Source organism: Myotis lucifugus, unplaced genomic scaffold (genome assembly GCF_000147115.1).
Source record: "Myotis lucifugus unplaced genomic scaffold, Myoluc2.0 scaffold_388, whole genome shotgun sequence".
Lineage (NCBI taxonomy): Eukaryota > Metazoa > Chordata > Mammalia > Chiroptera > Vespertilionidae > Myotis > Myotis lucifugus.
The window spans coordinates 414,755-438,988 of NW_005871436.1; the positions used below are offsets into that span (position 1 = coordinate 414,755).

The 24,234-nt window shown below is 38.0% G+C and overlaps 1 protein-coding gene and 1 non-coding gene across 2 annotated transcripts in view; one reads left to right on the forward strand and one right to left on the reverse strand.

Annotated features, from left to right (window-relative positions):
* RAP2A (RAP2A, member of RAS oncogene family) overlaps positions 1 to 23,744 on the reverse strand; it is a 30,006-nt gene extending 6,262 nt beyond the window's left edge. The window contains exon 1 of the mRNA XM_006101942.3: positions 23,367 to 23,744. Coding sequence (XP_006102004.1) covers positions 23,367 to 23,680 — 314 coding nt within the window. The 5' untranslated portion in view covers positions 23,681 to 23,744. The remainder of the gene's footprint in view (positions 1 to 23,366) is intronic.
* LOC111823090 lies at positions 5,687 to 5,788 on the forward strand. The gene has a single exon (XR_002826075.1). It is a non-coding gene; the product is annotated as a U6 spliceosomal RNA (small nuclear RNA).
* Positions 23,745 to 24,234: the final 490 nt, after the last annotated feature.

Sequence of the window (24,234 nt, forward strand, 5' to 3'; positions counted from 1 at the left end):
TATAGGTTCCAGTCGTGCTCTGAGAATGCTTTGTTTGGCAGTGAAGTAAAATAAACATTAATACAATTCAATAAAACTGGTTGAATTTAAGTTAAAAATTAATTTCAATCTGTTTACAATATGTACCAATAAAAAGGAAAGTGATAAAACATCACTTTATATTATTAGTTAAGTGATAAATATTGTAACAAATACTTCTTAGTTTCAAAAGAGTATTATATGTAAAAATATTTCTTACATTTTTAATTAAAAACTACAAATATGTAGATTTTCAAAACTTGTAAACTGGCATACTGTTTGAATAAAGACTCTGAATAAATATTACCAACAGATTCTCAAAAGGGCAACAAAATACTGCAAACATAGGTCTACATATAATAACGTTTAATAATTGTTAAATAAAGATGGTAATTTAGTCAGTATCAGAGAACCTAACCTGTCCATTAGATCACTGGCCAAACTCAGTCGTCTTTTTTTTTTCTTTCTGATTTTGAGAGTACATTTATTAAAGGTGGGGACAGGGAAACAAAGGAAGGGCTTAGGATAGAAGAAGCAACAGGAGGGAGCCCAGGCAGGGCTGCTTTGACCCTCTAGAAACAAAGAAGTGAGCCACACAGGGCAGTGTGGGCTCACGGAGAAGTAACGGTCACAGTAACAGAAGTGAGCCAAGGCGGGGCTGCTGTTAGCGCACTGAAAGGTCAGAGAAGAGGGTGCATTACAGGCAGGTTCAGGGGTTAGCCTGGGATGAACTGCCACTGCCTGTTGCTCCTGTGGTTGCAAGTCTCGTGGAGATAGTTAGAGTTTAGGAGAGAAAAGTAAAGTTGCATGCCTGAGAGGGAAGAAAGGCGTGGGCATGCTTCAGAGAGAGCCCCTCCTCCCTGAGGTCTTTTCTAAAACCAAGAAGGTAAAGAAACTCAGATTCACATTCTCAGAATACTTTAAAAGACTGAATAAGATCTTCATGAAGAAAAGATATTATGTGCATTTCATAATACCGATCAGTGATTCATTTTTGTCTCTCTGTCAACACTAAAATAGGAGACAGTAGAAAAGATATAAACTAGGATTTGGAGGCTCAGTTTCCAGTCCAGCCACTCAGAGGCTGAAAGACAGAGCAAATCATTTATTCTACTCATCTGTATTTCACTTCCTTGTCAGTAAAAAAAAGGGAACAAGAATATCTGTTCCCACTTAACACAAAAGGTTGCTGAAAAGGTCAAAGGAGATAATGTAGGAAAAAGTACTAGATAAATGTAGTGTTGTGTTTCTTTCCCCTTCTGCACACTGAGACCACAGCTTCAGTAAGTTAAGACGCAGGAGATACTAATCAAGGGAGGTGAAGAGCTCCTGAGGAGAGGTGAACCAAGTCAGGGTACTCCTGCGGTGTGGTCAGACAGTCAAAAGAGAAAGAGTCAAAAGGAGTACAGCAGCTACCTGATGTCAGTCTATACCTTCTCCGGTCCCCAAGCTGAGTATCACAGTAATGAGGAACTAGAAAAGTGGAACTGCCTTCCCCAAATACAGACACATGTGGGGAAGGGTTAGGTGGCTTTAGGCTGGGATGATGGAATAGGTCCTATACTTGGAAATAAGATTTGGAGAAACCTGGACCCTCCTTAAGAAGATGAGTGAGGAGAAGGGAAAAACCAAAGAGTTGTGTTGACAGAATAGAAGAGGGCATGAGGAAACTGGTTTTGCTCTCTGCTGTAGAAATGTGGTATATTAAAAAACAGACACTAATTTGAAAGAATATATGCACCCCTATGTTTATTGCAGCATTATTTACAACAGCCAAAATTTAAAAGCAGCCCAAGTGTCCATCAGTAGATGAGTGGATAAAAAAGCTTTGGTACAATAACACTATGGAATAAATACAACTTGGCCATAAAAAAGGACAAAATCTTGCTTTTTGTGACAGCCTGGATGGGCCTGGACAGTAGAATGCTTAGTGAAATAAGCCAGTCAAAGAAAGACAAATGCCACATGATTTCATTTATTTGTGGAATCTAATGAACAAAATAAACTGACAAACAAAATAGAAACAGACTCATAGATAGAGAACAGACTAATAGCTGTCAGAGGGGAGGGGGGTTGAGGGACTGGGTGAAAAAGGTGAAGGGATTAAGCAAAAACAAACAAACAAACAAAAAACAGACAGACAACAGTATGGTGATTGCCAGAGGGCAAGGGGGTTGGGGGGAGGTCAGAAGAGGGCAAAAGGGAATAAAATGGTGGCAGAAAAGACTTTGGGTGGTGAGCACACAGTACATTATGCAGAGGATGTGTTGTAGAGTTATATACTTGAAACCTGTATGGTTTTATTAACCAATGCCACCCCAATAAAAAATGTAAAAAAATTAAAAGGACAGAAAACAAACAACAGCAGCAAGACACTCAGACAAAGTATTCCAGTCATAGAACTGCTTCTAGCTAGTTTTGTGAATTTAGAAAATTAACTTAATTTCTTGGTTCTTCTGTTTCTTGAACTTTAAAATGAATTGGACTAGAGAATTTCTAAGATGTTCTTAAGCTCTGAAGTTAGATATCAGAACAGACATAGTGGGTCACTCCTGTAATCAACACATATCAGAGTATTTGCTCAGAGCTTCTGGTCTAAGAACAACACCTAGCAGGCTGATCTTTACAAGAGATATGAAAGGGCACATCAGGAGGAAGGCCAAAAGGTAGGAGAAAACCTTAACGGATTGCATGGGGCCAGGACACAAAGCAGCAGAGATTTTCGACTCCAACCAAAGCAGCTACAGCCAACATGCTGACTCATAGGCAGAAAGTACTTCAGGACCAAGGCAGTTCTATTTCACTGACAATACTGTTCAAACACAAAAATGTGTGATGGTTTTAACTATGTGAATACTGAAGGCTCTACTGAAAACTGCCTGTCACTGCATAAGTAACTCATAATAAACAATCATGTATATTTATTCATCCATTTAACGCATACTTATTTGATAAGAGACTACTATGTGCTAGATACTATTGTAGGCACCTATAGATACATCAATGAATAAAACAAAGATGTCTGCCCTCACAATGATAGTCTAGCAGAGACGACAGACATCCTATATAATAAAAGGCTAATATGCAAATTGTCCCCTTGGGAATTCAACCAACTGGGAGTTCAACCGCTCGCTATGACGTGCACTGACCACCAGGGGGCGGCGTGGAAGGCGAAAGGCCCCAGCCTGCAGCTGGCAGCCGGGGAAGGAAGGCCCCAATCGCCGGCCAGGACTAGGGATCCTACCCAAATTTTGTGCACCAAGCCTCTAGTCAACAGTAAATTATAGGTCAGTGATGACAAACCTTTTGAGCTCGGCGTGTCAGCATTTTGAAAAACCCTACCTTAACTCCGGTGCCGTGTCACATATAGAAATTTTTTGATATCTGCAACCATAGTAAAACAAAGACTTATATTTTTGATATTTATTTTATATATTTAAATGCCATTTAACAAAGAAAAATCAACCAAAAAAATGAGGTCGCGTGTCACCTCTGACACGCGTGTCACAGGTTCGCCATCACTGTTCTAGGTTTACTGCAAGGTGTTAAGTGCAATGGGAAAAAGAAAATGTAGATCAGCAAAGGGGCTGTTGGGCACAGGTTCAATTTGAAATTACACGACCAGGGTAGGCCTTGTTGGGAAGGTAGCCTATGAGCAAAGACGTGCAGGGAGTAAGGGAGTTTGCCAAGCAAGAACCGGGGGGAAGAGTATTTCAGGCAGGATATGGACTAGACAATGTGAAAGCTGGTGGGGGTGGATAGCCTCCTGCAAAAATCCTGCAGCGTAGGAAACTTGCTCATTTGAGGCTAAATGGGACTGAGGAATCTGGGTAGCAGACGTAGCCTCAGCAGACAAATGTGACAAATATGACAGGGTCAACTATACTGTTAGGAAAACTAGGCATTTGGTTAGTGGGGATGGCAGTTACTTCTTTTCATGTCCTATATTTATTAATAGTTTTGTGCGTTGTCTTCATTTTGTCCCTTTTCTAAACATCATTTGGGAATAAAGCTGAAGACGCAAAATTCTAAAAATATTTAACTTATGTATTATTGTTAACCTGACCATGAGCAGGATACCATCTTGTCCACATCTTAAACATCAGCTGGTTTCTCATCAACTTTAGTGCATCTTCCTTGATATTTCCTTTAAGAGCATGACCAAGGTCATATAGTGGCTGCTGTTTATAGTCTGTGAACAAATACTTGTGTTATTAACATGAATTTTCATATTATTGTACTCATGAGCATGATTACATAATGTATTAATAAAGAAAACTAGTTCTTTTAAGCAACTGCTTAATGTACCAAATGAAACTTCAGGAATATTGGCTTGAGTATCGCTTAGCTGTACAATGTTGATGGACTTAGTGAGGCAGCTTTGTAAATATGAATAGTTACAAGCATTTGATGTGTTATCAAGGCAAAATGTCAAGAACACTTGATGCTTAAATCACTTCCATGACAACTTTACTAAAGTTATGTTTGAACTTCTTTAGTGATGCAATGAAAATAGGTTTTCTTCCTTTTTTTCCTTGCTCATATTAAATACACAGTACTTAGGAAAAAATAGTCTCTGGAAAGAATTAAATAGAGAGGAAAATGAAAAACATTCTTACTCTCATCATCATGAGAATAATCACTATAACTATTTTGCTGTATATCTTTTTAGACTATTTTCTTAAACATATATACATTTTTATTAAAAAAGGAGCTTCAATTTTCATGTACTATCGTGAAGCTTTCCATTGCAATATATGCTATGACCTCATAGTATTCCATTTTATAGAATCTATGCAATAACTATACTATAATTTAATTATTCCCACCCCCCCATTAATGCATATGAAGGGTTCTCATCCCCTCACTTTTTTCACTAACATAAACAACAATCTGATGAACTATACCTAGAAGTGTGATTTCTGTCTCAAAGGTGCACATAATATGTGTGTATGTGTCTGGCACACCCTTTGAACCAGAAAAACCTTATTTCTAGGTTAGTTCATCAGATTGCTGTGTGTATATGAGTGCACAGACACACACACACACACACACACACACAGTCTCAATGGACACCCAGAAATGTGTACTAAAAACAATAGTGCTTAAGTTAAGAGTGCCTGTTTCCCACCCTTGGAACAGAAATTTTTAATCTTTCAATACAATATTATGGCAGTCCTACAGAAAGGACTGTTTTTGGCTGGGAGGTAAAGTCTCCTACCACAGCATGCTTGCATGAAACATCAATACTTCTTGTAAGAAAAACATGAGCTAAATAAGGCTGCCCTCTTCCTCTAAAGTGACTTGTTTTGACGTGACTAAATATTTAATTTTAAAGGGCATTTCTGGTAATTTAGCTTAAATAATGAAAGGAAACCACAATCTTTTGCTCTGCCTTTCTCTCGGTTTCAGAATGCATACTGAAGAAGAACAGAGAAACTGTAAATGTAGTGTAAAAATTAAGTTAAGGAGAGTAATGATACTAATAAGATATTTAAAGCTTTCAGGGATATTCCATACCATTGTAAATGAAAATAATCTGCTTTCATAGAAAGCAAGAGTTGAAATTTTATCAGAAGACTGGATTTCTAACTGTTTGATTGTGAGGGATCAACTGATCACGACCATGTAACTCAGGCATTTTAAATGTTTTAAAAAACCATTAAGGGTGCTCGCTTTGGCAGTACATATACTAAAACTGGAATGATACAGAGATTAGCATGGCTCCGGCACAAATGACAGGCAAATTCATGAAGCATTCCATATTTTTAAGACTATCAGCTGGTTTCTCAACAGAAATTTGCAACCCAGAAGGGACTGGCATGAAATATTAAAAGTGATTAAAAGGAAGGACCTATAACAAAGACTGCTCTATCCAGCAAAGCTATCATTTAGAATCGAAGGACAGATAAAGAGCTTCCCAGACAATATAAAGCTAGAGTTCATCACCACCAAACCAGTATTATGAGAAATGTTAAAGGGTCTTTTTTTAAGAAGAGAAAAAAAAGGATTAAAAAATGAATAATAAAATGGCAATCACTATATACCTATCAATAATCACTTTAAATGCAAATGAATGATATGCTCCAATCAAAAGACATATGGTAGCTGAATGGATAACAAAACAAGACCTTTACATATGCAGTCTAAGAGACTCACTTCAGATGAAAGGAGACACAGAGAATGAAAATAAAGGGAAAAAGATATTTCATGAAAATAGAAACAAACAAACAAAATGCTGGAGTAGCAATACTTATACCAGATTAAATAGACTTTAAAACCAAGGCTACCACGAGACAAAAAGAGACCCAGCAATTCTACTACTGGGTATTTATCTGAAGAAACCCAAAGCACTAAATTAAAAAGACATATATATCTATATGTTCATTGCAGCATTATTTACAACTAGAGGCCCGGTGCATAACATTCGTGCACTTGGAGGGAGGGTCCTCTCAGCCTGGCCTGTGCCCTCTTGCAGACCGGGACCCCTCTGGGATCGGGCCTAAGCTGGCAATCAAACATCCCCCAAGGGATCCTTAGCGCTGCCGCTGAGGCAAGAGAGGCTCCCACCACCTGCGCTGCGCTCGCCAGCCGTGAGCCCAGCTTCTGGCTGAGTGGCGCTCCCCCTGTGGGAGTGCACTGACCACCAGGGGATAGCTCCTGCATTGAGCATCTGCCCCCTGGTGGTCAGTGCGCGCCATAGTGACCGGTCGATTTGCATACTAGGGTTTTATTATATAGGATAGACAAATAAGGTGTTAGAGATTACTTTCAAGTTAGGGAAAACATAAAAAACAAACAAACAATATAAAGATTGTGATAACTGTAACAAAGAAAACAACTACTACTGATTAATATACAATAACTTGGGCAGACCAATATTACATGAGGTGATCAAAAAAGGCATCTCTAGGGAAATGAAATCCAAGCAGAAACTTGAAGTTGAGAATTGAGTCAGCCATAAAAATACTAGGGACATTTTAGACATAAGGAAAATAAAATGTAACAGACAGGCAGTAGGAAAGTACTAAGCTTATTCAAGGAAAAAACAAACAACAAAAAAGACCAGCATGGCTAGAACATAAAGAGCAAGGGGGAAGAAAAGCATGAGAGATGACTGAAGAACCAGAGGGTGCTGTTCTAAGAACAGAAGAAAGCCACTAGAGGTCTTTCAGCAGTGAAGTTACATGGCTTTTGTGCTAAGGATCAGTATAGCTAATATACAGAAATGGATTTTAGGGACACAACAAGCAGCATGAAAGTAGTTAGGAGATGACTGTAGTGTTCTAGGCAACAGATGAAGATGACTGGAAGTGGGATGAAGGCAACAATAGTAGAAATAGGTAAGATTTCAAATATATTTTGGAGGAACACCCAAAATACATAATAATGGACTGGTTGAAGGAGACAAGGTGGGTAGTGGTTTTGACAAAATAAGTAATGATCCATGTGTAAACTATTGTATTTAGAATTATAATTTTATCTTATGACTTAAGTGCATAAGATTCCAACGGAACGACCATATATGCCTCCTATTACTCTGTTCCTAATATACCTGCACTGTGATCATGTTTAAAATTATCTTGGTTATCCAAATAACTACTATTCAAAAGGAACTTTTAGTATATCATGGTGTTCTTAATAAACTTTAAAAATAATCCCGTTAGGTTAAAATTTACAAAACCATTTTTTTCCCCTGTAAAAGTGACTATTCCCTTTTCCTATGAAAGTTTAATTTTTTCAAATATCCTACTCAAATTAATTCACTCATGTTTATCTTAGTATTGTTTCTGGATTTCCACCTATCCTTTACTGATTACTTGGGAGTCTTTCTAAAGATGTATGTTGTTTCCAGATATAAATTGTTCTTTTACTATATTAAGATAAAAATAATTTGCCACTCAAATTTTACCTGACAATATCAAATGTTGGCTAGGATGTAGAACAAATGGAACTTTATTTTTAGGTTTTATTTTTTAATTTCTCTTTATTATTGAAAGTATTACAGATGTCCCCCTTTTTCCCCATGGACTCTCTCCAACCTGCCCCCACCCCCAATAATTGGAACTCTTAGCGATGAAAGAGTAACCATTGGTATAACTGCTTGGGAAAATCAGTTGACTGCTTGGGAAAATCAGTTGGCAGCATTTATTAATGTTGAACATATGCATATGACCCAAGAATTCTCCTAGGTATATACCAAGAGAAATTGTGTGTGTGTGTGTGTGTCGCAAAAGATATGTACTAGATTGTTCACTGTAGCATTACACATATAACTCCCACACAGAAACTATCCAAATGCCCATCAACAGAATAATGAAGTCATAGTATATTCATACAAGGGGACTACTTCACCTCAATGAAAAATTAACAACTGCTACAAGAAACACAGATGAATCTCACAAAGAGTGTGTTGAAAGACAGAGGCCAGAAGCTCAGTAAAAGGCAAGATTCATCTGTGTTGGTCTTTGAGCACAAAAATGTCAGGGATGCAACATGAGGAAACCTGCTGTATTGCTTGAATGTCTGTCCTACATCTTCACCTGGGATTTGGTTATGTGTATGCACCTTGATTAAAAAAAAAATGAAACAGAATAAAAATTAAGAGAATTATCTAAAGGATTTCCTCATTAAAACAGGAATAGTAAAATAAACTTTAAGACAAACGGAGTGAACATGCATATTGGTTATGGGGTTTAAGTCACATGAAGTGCATGATTAAATTGATCAGTCAGTTTATTACTCAGCCAAATACTGCTAATCAATTTCAAATTTCTGGCCAAATCCTATGCTGTTTAATTTAAAATCAAAACAGGCTAACGACTAAAAGTGTAATAAATACTATTACCAAAGTATATGTTATTAGAAATAAAAACAATAACAATTCTGAACATTTTCTTCTTCACTATCAGATCTATAAATTGCATTCATTTGACCACAATTTGTTTCAGCATATCAAGATAACACAATACTTCAAATATCCATGTGAAAAAGAAAAAAATATAATGATGACTAAATTTAGTCGGCTTTTTATTTATTAGAAATGAAGATTATCCACACAACTAACGCATTATTTGTGAGGAAGTGTTTGCAACTAGAAGCCTCATACCTTATCATTTAGGAATCAAATGCAAAATTTGTCTAAATAAACCAGTTGAACCTTTTTTTTTAAAGCAAAATATCTGAGATACCAGAATAAGGTAGAGTAAAGCAGTTGCTGGTCTATATTTGATACTTTAATGTGTAGCTAACTTTCAATCTGCATTTTAATGTACAGTTACCAAATCAAAAATATCATTTTCAAATCTGTTAATAAAGTATTATCTTCTTATGTAATTTAAATAGCAGGGAAAATTCAAGCTTGGACACATACATGAAGAATACTCAGCTTTAATTTACCAAAGGAACAAAGGTGTTCAGACATATCTTCAATGAGAGTTGAAATCTGAAACCTGTGCATTAAGAAATAGGTCTACCTGCCCTGGCCGGTGTACTCAATGGTTAGAGCATCAGCCCATACATCGAAGGGTGGAGAGTTCAATCCCTGATTAAGGGCATGTACCTGAATTGCAGGTTCGATACCCAGCCCTGGTTGGGGCGTGTGGGAGGCAACCAATCCATCTCTCTCTCTCTGTCCCTCTCTCTTTCATACTCCCTCCCTCTCTTTCACACTCTCTAAAAATCAGTGCAAAAATATATACTCAGGTGAGGATTAACAAAACAAAACAAAAAGAAATAGGTTCACCTATTATACTTGAAAAGACTAAATTGAGTCAATTGTTCAGGAATATGCAATTTGAACTGTTATCTAAATTCATAAATTAAAAGATATATATTCTCAGCACACCTTCATTTCAGAACTCTTGGCAAAAAAGTTTATGAATGAAAACTTATATGTATCTGGTATACAAAGTTCAAATTACAAATACTTTTTAAAAGCTACCTTTGAATGAAGAGGACTTAAGGATGCATCTAAGCTATGACGAACTAAGACTTTTTAGAACTTTAAAAATTATTAATAGAAGAGCTTTGTCCTGGAAAATTTCTTTTGATAGTAAGATCTTAAAATATTTATTTCCAAATTACTAAATACAAACAGCACCAAATAAAAGTAAAAAAAAACAACAAAAAAACTCACACACACACACAAAAATCTACCAGCTTTCAAGAAAGCTCAGGTTATTAGACCAATAGAATTAGCATTTCTTCTCTCCAACAGTAAACAGCTTGGGGGAAGAGGACATCAAATATATATGACATGTAACTGGTTGGTTCTTCTGTCATAAGATTGACTGGTGTCTATTAAGAAGGTTTTTTTCATTTGAACCAGGAGAAGTAACAGGTGACAGATGGAAAAGGCAAAACAAAACAAATGCACAATAAAGAAAGGAGCTGAAAACTATCATTATTGTTAGAGATTAGGTGCCCAGCAGCTGCCAATGGAGAATGAGGAGCTACAGATACTTTCACAGGTTTCACGTCAACACTGAAGTAAAAGAAGTTAGAAACAGTTCTAAGAAATCATGATGGGAGCAAGGGAGAATGGGTGTAAAGCAAAAAGTCTCCGATAGTCCCTAGTAGTAATCAGGTTGAGATAAGAAGCTGTAACAACAGGTCTAGTATACTAGTGATTACAGGGGATGGGCAGAGCAAGAATTAACTGGATGTGAGAAAATATGTCCCTTTATTTTCATCCCCACTATAAAACCACTTTCATTCCCCAAATAACTCATATCTGAGATATCTGAACTATGCAACAGTCTCCTAACTGGTCTCACCTCCAATTTCCCACCCCTCTCCCAGTCTCCCTAATCCACTACCTTGGAAAAATGTGGAGGTTCTATAATGACTAGATCAAGTCTATCCCTATGTTAACAGTCAAGGCTAACCACAATTTAGTCACTGGCTAAAATCAAGATGGAATGCACTACAAAGGGGGAGAGAATTGGATTTGGATTTAGAAATAAGACCCAAATTGGATCCCTTGAATATGTTATGTGACTTTTCTGAGCCTCAGGGTCCTTATTTGTGAAACAGAAATATTAATGATACTTAGGTATTATGTTAGGAAGATGACGGTGATGACTTGACTAATAATAGCAAGAAGATGTTTTAGTCACTGCCAGATACTACACTAAGCAGTTTAAAGTATTATGGATACTGTAAAATACTACAGAAATGCTAATTATTCTTTTCTAAGTTTTCACAAACCATCTGTTAGTAAATCAGTTCTAGAATCTTAATTGTGGTGATATATCTGTAAAAGAGCACAAAATTTTTTACTTAGTATCTTATCTCCTATCTCTAGCTTCCATCCCCCTGGCAAGGAAAGCCAAATCTAACTACTGAGCTTGAAGATCATTAACCCTTGTGAAAAAGATTTGAGAGAGACAGGATATATAGTGTTCCCTCTATTCAGAGGCTGAAAATTCTTTAAACAGAAGTATCTTTCTTTATCCTATTCATGTTGTCACTTCAAACATTGCTAAGGCAAGTCACTAGACATGAACCATGGCTCGGAAGCTCTAGTAAGGCAATGTGGGGTAATTAAAACAGAAAACAAAACTCCGTAAAGCTAGGAGTTCTGAAATAGTTTTGTTTCTGCCTTGAGCCAGCTATGCTACCTTTGCAGTTAGATCTGGGCCCTCAGCAAGAAAAGGGCCAGGTATATTTTTCTACGTAACCATATGTCCAGTGCTGGAATTAATTCTTGATACTTCAGAGGCATACAAAATAGAATGAGCTAATGAAGTGATCTTCAAATATGAGAGTTTGCAGCCCGTAGCAAAAATGTCACAGAAACAACGCAAACATATCCATGGTCACCAGGCTGAAAAAGCATTTTTGGATGTACACTCTCTACAATGTTTTATTTTTATTCTTTATCCATAAATTCAACAAATGTTTACTGAGTTTTGTACTGGGGGCTGGATGTCAAAAATGAAGCAGATTACCACCAAACACATGGAAGAAGCTTTTTTTTTTTTTTTTTGGTAACATGAATTAGGCACTATATACAACTACTTAAAAAAAAATGTCTTTGTTGATTTCAGAGAGGAAGGGAGAGGGAGAGAGCAACAGAAACATAAATGATGAGAGAGAATCATTCATCGTCTGCCTCCTGCATGCCCCACACTGAGGATTGATCCTGAAACCCAGGCACCTGCCCTAATCAGGACCACACTGGCCAGGCTGTCAACTACTTTTATAAACAATATATACTGTGAGTGGAGTAAAGGGGGAGGAGGCAATACTATTATTATTATTGTAATCCTCACTTGAGGATATGTTTTTTATTGATTTTAGAGAGGAAGAGAGAGAGAGGGAGAGAGAAACATCAATCAGTTACCTCTGGTACATGCCCCGACCAGGGATCAAACCTGCAACCTGGGTATGTGCCCTGACTGGGAATGGAACTCACCACATTTTGAGCCACACCCCAGGGCTGCAGACTACTAATACAAACAGTAACAAAATATACACATAGTCTTAGATGTTTCTCCTGAAACTAAACTTTGATGTTATATTCTTAATAAAAAATGTGAGCATCAAAGTGCAGTTATGTGTGGGCAGGAACAGCAAAATGACACGGGGCAGATAAATTGTGAGAGCAGATGGTAGGTGCTTGCAGCAATTTGGCACCTTTTAAGAGTTAAGATACAGCCAGCCATTCATTCACTCATCATTTACTTTCAATAGTATCTTTAAAAATATTTCATTTTTTCCAGATAACTATTGCTGCATTAAAAAAACCTATCCCAGCTATCTTCCCTGGGCAATAACTAATCTATTGTTTTCTCTCAATTTTCTGTAAATCAGTTTACTTTTCTACTGCTTTCTAAATTAATAATTCTGTGCATATAATTTATAACTAAACACAAAAAGAAAATAAGATATTTACAAGGATCAAATTTATAAATATAAAAAAATTAATACAGATGTTCCTCAACTTTCTCCCGATTAACCCATTGTAAATTGAAAATATTGTCTGTAAAAAGTGCATTTAATACACCTAACCTACTGAACATCATAGCTTACTTAGCCTAGCTGACCATAAATGTGCTCAGAACACTCACATAGCCTACAGTTGGGCAGAACCATCAAGAACAATGCTTACCCTATACAGTATTGGCAGTTTACTCTCACGATCCCTGGCTGATTGGTAGTTGCAGCTCAGTGCTTCACAAGAATATTGTAACCATATATTTCTAGCCCAAGAAAAGATCAAAATCAAAGTGCGGTTTCTATGGAATGTGTATTACTTTTGCACCATCATCAAATAAAACAAACAAAAAACGCAAACTGAACCATTGTAAATCATGGATTGTTGTATGTAATTGTTGGCATTAAAAGTTTAAGCATCGAACAGACTGTCAAACTACAGCGGGAAGGCTGGGGAGGGTTAGGGGGGAGCTAAGAGATCAACTGAAGGACTCGTATGCATGCATATAAGCATAACCAATGGACGCAAGACACTGGGGGGGGGGGGTGAGGGCATGTGTGTGTGTGTGGGGGGGGGTTAGGGGAGGCCGAGGGAAGGTCAATGGGGAAAAAAAGGAGGCATATGTACTACTATTTGTAATACTTTAAACAATAAAATAAAATTAAAAAAAAAGAAGTTGGACCTTCTATAATTATTTAGAACGCACAAAAAAATCCTTAGGTGGCTTGGTAAAAACAATATATATGTAGTATCCCCAAAAGTGTTTATGCACACTTTGAATAATTATAAAGGGAGTGTTTATTAAAATGTATTTCATTTTTAGAATTGAGCTATCAGCTGCTAAAGTGTGTATATATTTTTTTGGAGACACCCTGTGTAGATATATAATTAACTCCACACTGTCAAATATATATTTATTTATAGTACATTTTTGTCAGATAGTTATTTTGTACTTATTTTGCGTAATGCCCAGGGCAATGTTATACAAATGATGTGGCTTCAGCCATAGTATTTGATGCTGACAGTGATGACTTCTATACACAGACAGATAAAACTTCTTCTGGAATCAATTTATTAAAAACCTTGTCAACACATTACTATATATATCCATCAAGACTGTTAACATTACCTTCATCCCATGCAATTTTTGGAATTTATAAAAAGGTCTATAATCGCCCAGCTGGTATGGCTCAGTGGTTGAGCATCGACTTACGAACCAGGAGGTCATGGTTCAATTCCCAGTCAGGGCATATGCTGGGGTTGCGGCCTCAATCCCCAGTGTGGGGTGCGCAGGAAGCAGCTGATCAATGATTCTCTCTCATCACTGATATTTCTATCTCTCTTTCCCCCCTTCCCTTACTCTCTGAAATAAATAAAAATATATATTTTAAAAAGGTCTAAATCAACATTTTTAAAAAGACAAATGTCACCTAGGGTGGGGTGGGGGTTGGACAGAGGGGGACAAAAAGGGAGGAAATGGGAAACATCTGTAATACTATCAACAATTAAAAAGAAAAATGTCATTTAGCAAATATTTAATATTTATGCCTGATTGCTTTTTATCAAGTATTTTTAATGTTTAAGTTATATGTATAAAAAATCATCACCATTTTCTGTGAGCCACAAAAGCATATTGTCATCATTTAAAGCCAACAGTCTCCAGGGCAAGAGAGAGACTCAAAGCAATCAGCGTCTGTGCCCTAAGTTCTCTAACATATTCTACTATCATTTCAGATAAAGAGGAGAAAGCAAAGGAAAAAATGGAATTGAAATACTAGATTAGCTATATAATTTATCTGGGTATGATAAGGCAACTGAGTCTCATTCCTAAGAAATCATGAGGTAGTACATTGTTTTATAAAGTCAGATAAATGCCTGGACTTCAATCCTATTTATCTAAATTTTGGTGAAACATTTTTTACTGATATTTTAGAGCTCCTATGTAAAGAAACACTTTACATTCAGTACCTCATTGTTTATTACATTATATTACAGATGAGGAAATTGAGAGACAGATGACGTTAACTTGACCCTAACTATGTAATATGTACTGGAGCTCAGCTTTAATGACAGTAACGCTTAACTGTCTTCAACGATGAGATTAGACCAATATGCACAATTAAATAAAACACTGAATTACAGCAATTATTATATATATTGTATTTGTTATGGTCATTGGAGAACTAAGTTAAGGGTAGGATGAATTTAGAATAAAACTCTCCATGCAAAAACAGAAAAATACTCTAAGATTTCATATTTGGAGAGTTGCAAAGATACCTAGTAAAGAAGGAAATACTAATATGTACTGAATTATTAATATAATGTAGGATTTCCACATTTGAATTATTAATTTTTAAGGGGATACTCCTAGGAAAGCATGAGAAGTAATACTAAATGTTTTAAGTAAAGGTTTACAATGTTTCTCTTGGGTGATTTTACTAATTGATTTTAATACATATGTAAGTATAGTTATCTTCATCTATTTTTACTGTCTTATAGGGAGAGCTGAATCAATATATTTTCCTGGACAGATGCAGCAAACCGCTTCAAAACATCAGTTTCCAAAACCCCCTCAGCAACCTGTTGCAGTACTAGAGAATCCCTGCAATCACATACTAGTCTGAACAAGAGCCCTTTCCCTGTTCTAAATTTTCACAATGCAGGTGCTATCCTGCCTTATCAGAACAAACAAAATTACAGAAGTATGTCCTTACATTTCTAACATGCACAACAAACAGTAATAACACTTTCTCAAAAGTTACACTTTAGTCCTAGCTGGTTTGGCTCAGTGGATAGAGCGTCAGATGGCGGACCAGAGGTCCCAGGTTCGATTCCAATTGTTGCTTTGTTTCTGGACTTCCCAAACCATGACTTCAATATAGTATGCTATTGGTATTTGATTCAGATACCCAGTAACCTTATTTTGACTCACAGGCTTAAAAAAATATTATTTCATAGCAGTGACGCTTAATTTAAACTGAAATTTATTAAAAGTCAGGGTAATGTAGGTGTATTAGAGTTTTTCTACAAGAATAAAAGGGAAAATAATTGGGCTATTGTATTAGGTTTGATATTTTAAAAAAGGTTTCAATCTTTTAGAAGTCTCAAGTTACATTTATTCAAATATTATGTTCAGTATATACCATGTTAAAATCTTAGCAACTAGAGGTTAGCTATTTTTAAGTATTTTATAACCTTAAACTTTACCAATATATTTATATTTTACTTATACCTTTTATTAAAATGCAGATGTCTAAAATTATAGCATTAACATTTATTGATACTATTCTACTGACTCAGTTTGATCTGATAAAGCATAAATGTATGTTTAAGAAACTTTTCCCTGTCAGGCTGAGAATAATTTTTAATATAATGAACCACAACTGTCAAAGTAACAAGTAAATAAAAGGCAAATATATATGGCATATTTCTGCACACCACTAAAATTTCATGATATATTTCCCACAGGAATACTATCTTTAATTTTTACTTTTGTTACTATTCTGTGTCCATCAGTTTGATCTCATTTAAAAGTCTACTCATATATACACTCAAATATTTTTCCAAAAATAATTTAAAGAATTTACAACTCTTGTTATATAATAGGCCAAAAAAACATAAGAACATACAATCACAAAAGCAAACACACACAGTAGGTCAGAACAGATGGAGAGAAACAGGTAACAGGGCAAAATTGAAACAGAAGCAAAGGAAACCCTAAGTGTAGAATCACACATCCTTCCCCAGGGACTTAGGTTCTGAAGACAATGGCTAAGAGAAGAACTGTGTAAAAATAAATTATCCTTGAAAAAAACACACCTTAAGTATGGTATACATGGTTTTAAAGATGGCTGCTTAGAAATGTGTATGAAAGTATAATCTATGCATTTTTATGTGCCATATGTAATTTCAAAGAAAATAGCATATAGAAATTAAATTACTCAAATGAAACATTTTCCAACTTTGTTGGCACTTCCATTGGTTGTATCCTCTAGAAACATTTTATCAGTTCCTCCATCTCCTCCTTAATGTTTATGTTAAGTAATTATCCAACTTTTTCCTAAAAGAGAGCAAGAAAGTCAACATTACCCAACTTGCTTAGTGGCCTGAATATTTCTCATTCAATGGTCAGCCACATCACCTTTCAAATCCCTCACTTGTTCTTGTCAGAGGATTTATCAATGTGCAGGGACAGGTGATATTTTTGACTGTGTGCAGTAGAATGGTTGGCAGGCTATTTAAATTACTTTTGTCCCCTCTCCTTAAAAAGTCATTATAATGATTCCCCTAATTATAGACTTTATTAATATAATTACCAAATCTTAACTAGATAAGACTTGCAGATCACAGGCTGCTGGTTCTTTAAGGTTTATATTAACCATTTGCCTGCCATAAGCATCTATAGACCGACTTTAAAATCATTTTTCGTGAGGATTTTCAACTGAAAATATTCAAGAACACCCGAATTGTAATATATTTATTTTTATAATATTCATTGCAAATTGATTTTTTAAATTAAATTCAAAATATCGTGGCGTGTGGGGATGGTTTCCATTTTGGATGCGTGGCAGTTAACTGGTTAAACTTTACCTCTTCTCTCAGTGAACGAACTAGACAGAAGTACTCACAGAATGTCAGAGCTGAAAGGAGACCATCTATTCCATCTGCAAAGTGAACTTAAAAAACATTCCCTTTCAGAAAAAAATTGGGTTGTAAAAAGTGACTCATGGCTATTATGCTCTGTACCTTGGAGGCCCAGATTTTTATTACAATTTTGGTTCCTGGAGATATCAAATTGGGCAAGGAGGTGTTTCTGGAGGAAGGAATGGTGACAGATTCCAGAAAGTTCACTTACTTAAAACAAACATCATTTGATATGTTCCCAGGTTTTGGCTCACAGCACCAATCTGTTACCAGTCAAGATTTATGTGTAGCAATTGGCAATCTGCCTCTACTTTAAGAGTAGGTTTTTATATGGCTTCTTATTTTGAAGAGCAAAAGTGAAATCACTTGTGTCATTTGAAAGTAATCACTTATATGATATAGAAATATTAATAATAAAAAAATAGAAACTTATTCACTTTCGGTAGTGCAAAGCAACCACCCTTTTCCAGCCTTTTTCCCAATCTTAAAACACCCCATGCCTTCTAGCCTATTGCGAAGTATGAAGTCTCCATATAGCTTCCAACTTTCAAGTTCTATCCTTGGCTATATTCATTTCTAATTTCTATTTCTGGCCATATTCATTCATTTCTATCTCTAGACTCTACACAATAGATTTCATGCACTCTACAAATCTGAACTACACAGCTCATCCTGAGTCTTATATTCATACATAAATGATGTTGCAGACTTTACTCAAATATACTAATTATTTATTAGGTGGATCTATGTGGATGATTACTATCTCCAAAGCTTAAAATAATCTTCCCCAGCTATTCTGCCATAATTCTATTCACTCATTTTCAAAATGTCAGTTACTTTTGACCTTTCCCTCTTCTTCTCCCATTCACTTTAATTCATTCTTTACAACATTAATTTCATCCATTCTCTCGGTTACTAAAAACACCATGCTAATTCAGAACCTTTACACTTCATGTAGAAACTATAGAATATTACAATATTTTACAACTGTTCCTCCTGACTGTTCTATTGCCACTAAGCCATATATCATATCACCACCGTGTTACTATTTCTATAATAATTTTGATAATGGTCCTTGACTTCTAAGATCAAGTCCAAAGTCTTCAACCTTATTATCATGTAACTTCACATTTTTAAGCCTTACCTCCTCTCACACTTCTATATTAATTCCTGGTTTAGCCAATCTGGTCTATTTCATTAATAGCTAACAAACATATTCTATGTATTTCCCATGTCATTTCCCACTAATATTGTGCTCCTTATTTTTAGTTTTTTAATCCTCACCCAAGGATATGTTTTACTGACTTTAGAGAGAGGGGAAGGGAAAGAGAGAGAGAAACATCGATCTGTTGCCTCCCTGACTGGGATTGAACCGCAACCTAGGTATGTGCCCTGATCAGGAATCAAACTGGCAAGCTTTAGGTGCAACAGAGCCACACCAGCCACGGATGTGCTCCTGATTTTTTTTAAAACATATTTTTATTGATTTTTTTTTTTTTAGAGAGAGAGAGAGGGAGGGAAGAGAGGTAGAAACATTGATAAGAGAGAACATCGACTGGCTGCCTCCTGCACACCTCCTCATCAGGGATTGAGCCCCCAACCCAGGCGTGTGTCCTGACCAGGGAGAGAACCAGCGGCCTTTCGATGCATGGGTTGACGCTCAACCACTGAGCCACAATGCTGGCCTGTGCTCTGGATTTTTTGTGGTTCATATTAAACTTTACCTCTGATCCTGTTGCCCTAACTAGATATAAGAACTCTCACAGAATGTTAGAGCTGAAGGAAGATCATCTACCTCATCTGCAAAATGAACTTTAAAGAGTCATTTCCTCCATCTATAAAATGAAAATGTTTGGGGAAACTGAGGCCAAAGGACAATAAATATATGTTCCTCTCTGAACACTAGTTTTTTCCAACGTATTTTTCTTGATTGTTTCTGCGTACCAGTAGCTGTGCTGCCCACAGGGGATCAGAGTTTAATGATCAACAGTATATAAATCTCCACACAAATAACTAAGCTTTATGAGTGCCTCAGAAAGAGGGAAGCACAGGTTGCCACTCAAGTCTGAAGTCCCTGTGGTTGAGAGATGGGTGAGGCAAGAAGTTAATCTAGAGGGGGAAGATGGGAAGGAGTTATTCAGTTGAGGAGGAGGAGGAAAGCTTCCCTGAGGGGGAAGTCTAGGAATTAACTCTGCAAAAGGCGGAAGATTTCCACAAGTAGAAGAAAAGCTCAGAGACAGACTCTGAAAAGACTGAAAGGAGGTCTGGGTGTTGGCATCTAAGGGATGAGGAATGTTGCAAGAGGTAAGGCTGCAAAGGCAGGAAGGCCAAGAGCACTCTCTGCATGCCTGGGAAGGTCACATTGCGGATTCCTGGGCTTTATCCTAAGAGTAACATGCCTTGTTCAAGGATACTTCAAGTCTGGACCATGGCTTACCCTGGGAGGAATGAGAAACGCAGTTATGAAATCAGAAAGAATTCTAGTGTTATTCCACTTGAAACATTTTCTGTATCCCTATCACTCTTTGTGTGATCTCATCCAAAGTTTAAAAAAAAGCATATAAATTATATAGTAACTTTCAGTTAGCCCACTTGGTTTGAAAAACGATTGTGTACATATGTATATATCTGTGTACTTGTAAATATTTAAAGGAGTATTGGCCTGTTTCACATTTTTTTTTAAAAGCAAAACCTTCCATACAATAACAATTGAAAAGCTCTCTTTCACTGTTTGGCTATACATTAGCACTAGACTTGGAAGTTAAATGTTCATTCTTTTGCCCCTTAACATTAGACCTTAATAAGAAAAAGTATTTTAAGAGAACACCAACAAAACCTTTTGTGGGTGTGTGTTAATCCTCACCTGAGGATATTTTTACATTGATTTTTAGGAAGAGTGGAAGAGAGAAGGAAAGACAGAGAGAAACATCAATGTGAGAGAAGCACATAGGTTGGTTGCCTCCTGCATGAGCCCCGACCAGGGCCTGGGCTGGGGAGGAGCCTGCAATCCAGATATGTGCCCTTGACTGAAAATGAACCCAAGACCCTTTGGTATGCAGGCTGATGCTCTATCCACTAAACCAACTGGCTAGGACCAACAAAACCTTGTTTTTATCTTAATTGCTTTTTAGCCTCATCGTGTCTACACTAGAAATTAAAGATGCAATCACAAATTTATTTTCTATAATATTAAATTTATATTAAGGATAAAATTTAAAGGTGACAAAGTTATTATTAATAAAAGAACAACTGGAATTTTGGAGCAATTTCTTTGTTCAAGTATTGTGTTGGACACTTTAAAATATATCTCATTAAATCCAAAATATATACACTTATACCTGCACTATCCAATATGGTGGCCAGCAGCCACATGTAGTTATTGTTAGAGCACTGAAGACATGGCTGGTCTGAACTGGGATGTTCTGCAAATGTAAGTAACACACTGGATATTGAAAAATTAGTATGGTTTAGCCTGTGTGGCTCAGTGGTTGAGCACTGGCCCATGAACCAGGAAGTCACAGTTCAATTCCCGGTAAGGGTACATGCTGGGGTTGTGGGCTCAAACTTCAGTAGGAGGCGTGCAAGAGGCAGCCTATCAATATTTATCTCACTGATGTTTCTATCTCTCTCCCTTCTTCTAAAATAAAAATATATATATATATATTTAAAAAAAACAAAAAAGAAAAATTAGTATGAAAAAGAAAGTAAAATACATCAATTTTTGAATATTGATTATATGTTGAATGATAATATATTTTATATATTTATTTTGTTAATCCTCATCCAAGAATATTTTTTCCATTGGTTTTTAGAGAGAGTGGGGGGGAGAGGGGGAGGGAGAGACACATGGATTGGTTCCCTTTCATATGTGCCCAAACTGGGCCCAGATCAAACCTGCAACCAACCCAGGTACTTGCCCTTGACCGGAAAGGAACCACGCTCTAACCACTTAGAAACACCGGCCAGAACTAAATTATAATATTTTAGATACAGTGGGTTAAATAAAACGCATTGTTAAATGAGAATGGAGAAGTAAAAAGCTGTCAGATTCATATTTTAGGACAGCAGCAGAGGCCATGAAAAGATCTACTTTATTCTAGTCTGAAATTTAATCGAAGAAATAATATTCAACATTTTAGTTTAGGTATCACACTATATAATCAGTGAGTTAATGGGGACGGTGGTCTTGGGGAGAGGATCTCCCCTTTGATCCATATGTTGGATTAAAAATCCACCGCTGGTGCCCAGCAGTGTGGCTCAGTGGTTGAGCACTGACCCATGAACCAAGTCACCAGTTGGATTCCAGGCGGGGGCACATGCCCAGGTTGTGGGCTTCATCCCCAGTAGGGGGCGTGCAGGAGGCAGTTGATTGATGTTTCTCTCTCATCAATGTTTCTCTACCCCATCCTTCTCTCCTCCTCTCTCTCTAAAATCCATAAAAACATTTTTAAAAAATCCACCGCTGATAATGATTTCTTGAGCACCCCTTGAGTACACGTGACTTGGTCCTTGCTCTTTCTCAATGAGTAAACTCAAACTGACTTGTGATGGGGTTATATCTACAGTACACCTACGACTATCTTTCTGTAAATGTCTCCTAATTTTGAGTTATAGGCAGAATTATGTGGGGAAAAAGATGATTCTATATCAATATTATAAGCAAGTATTAACTAATTATAAGACCCAGACAAAACAGTAATATGTAATTAAACAGTAATTAGAAAAATTTGCTCAAACTTTGAACTAAGATATTATTACACTTCTAGTGTTTGAAATAAGGAAAAATGCAGTCAATTTAAGAGAAAACAAACATTTTAAGCCATTTAAACTACCAGCCATATTTCCAAAGTACATAGTTTATATTAAGACCTTAGCTGCATTAACTTTACATTAGATAATATACTTTTAAAACAGAAAAAAAAAGATAATATACTTGTCACAACTTTGAAGAAACTTCTGTTTTGTTTCCAGGAATGCCTTCTTTGCCCCTCCTTTTTTTTTTTTTTTTTTTTGAGGGGGAGGGGAGTAAGGCAGCTACTGGTAAATTTTTTAAAAAGTTAAGCGGTATTCCTTAATGTGAACGGCATGTTTGATCTCCTACATGCTAATATTCTCTCAACCCCACTGGGCTGTTAGGATGTCTTCAAATAATCTGATAATCTGTCTTTAAAGTTTCACCTTAATTGAAGAGTTCATTTTTAAAACGTCTTGGCACCACTCAATCGCTTATGAGACGAGCAAGGTCTCTTTCCTCTCGACTTGACATTTTTTACAGGACGCACACTGTCTGTGTCATGTTTGCTGTCCAATATTGCAAAGGTAGATTTTTTTTTTGTTTTCGTTCAGTCTGAAAATGTCTCCACTATCCTTGCACAGCTGCCCTCTCCCCATCACAAACCAACTCACCCCTCAAGCCTCTCTGCAAGTTTTAAACTTTGTTTCCTTTGGGGTTCTTTCTGCCCAAGCGCTACTAAGAATATCCACGAGACAAAGAGCTGCGCCGCTGGGTTCTCGGGATGCAAAATTGGAGGTGTGAAAACAAACAAAGCACTCCAATGTGAGACTCAAGATGATGATAGTGATGCTGGCAACATGGAAAAAATATTATAAAAGCCTAAGACCCCAGGGACATTCTCCTAGATCGCTCCCTCCGTCCACGGCCACCCCCGAACACGGGAGAGAAAGAGGGCGCTCCGGCCCCGGGACGGGGGCCGCCCGGCCGCCCCGCGAAGCCCCCCGCCCCCGCCCCGAGCCCGCTCACCGCTTCACGCGGATGATCTGGTCCCGCATGGGCTTGATGTCCTGGAAGCTCTGCTGGTTGACGAGGCTGTAGACGAGGATGAAGCCCTGGCCGTTCTTGATGTACAGGTCCCGCATGGACGCGAACTGCTCCGTGCCCGCCGTGTCCAGGATCTCCAGCACCGACGGCGACGAGTCCACCTCGATCTCCTTGCGGTAGAAGTCCTCGATGGTGGGGTCGTATTTCTCGATGAAGGTGCCGGTCACGAACTGCACGGTCAGGGCGGATTTGCCGACCCCGCCCGAGCCCAGCACCACCACTTTGTACTCGCGCATCGTCCCTCCGCGGCCGTCGCCGCCGCCGCCGCCCGCGACATAGACCTACGCCCGCCGCGCTGCGTCCCTGGACCCTGCCCCGGCGGCCCACCCCGCCGCCTGACGCGGCCGCTCCCGCCTCGCTGCCGCTGCAGCCCCCCGGGCGCCGGCGGAGGGGGCGGCGGCATGGCCGAGCCGAGAGTCAATGCGGCTCCGCGGGCGCCTGCAGGCACTGAGAGCGCACAGCGAGTGGGGAGCCGCCGGAACCGGCAGCCCGCAGTGCTGTCTTCCGCCCGGTCTTCGAGCTTCAATCACTTCAGCTCTCCGCCGCCGCGGTTTTCCCCGGCGCCGAAGCGGCCGCCCGAAGCCACTGCTTCTAGCCGCATCGTTGCCGGCTCCTCCCCCCCCGGGGCGGGGGGCCCGGGGGGGCAAACCCGCCCCCCGGTTTTTCCGTTGGCTTAGGGGGGCCGGCCCGGGGGCTCCCCGGGGAGAGCTCTGCGCGGGGCGGAAAGCCTCTTCCCGCCCTTAGGTAAACAACCACCTTGGCCACCCATACAACATCCTGGCCCGCACTC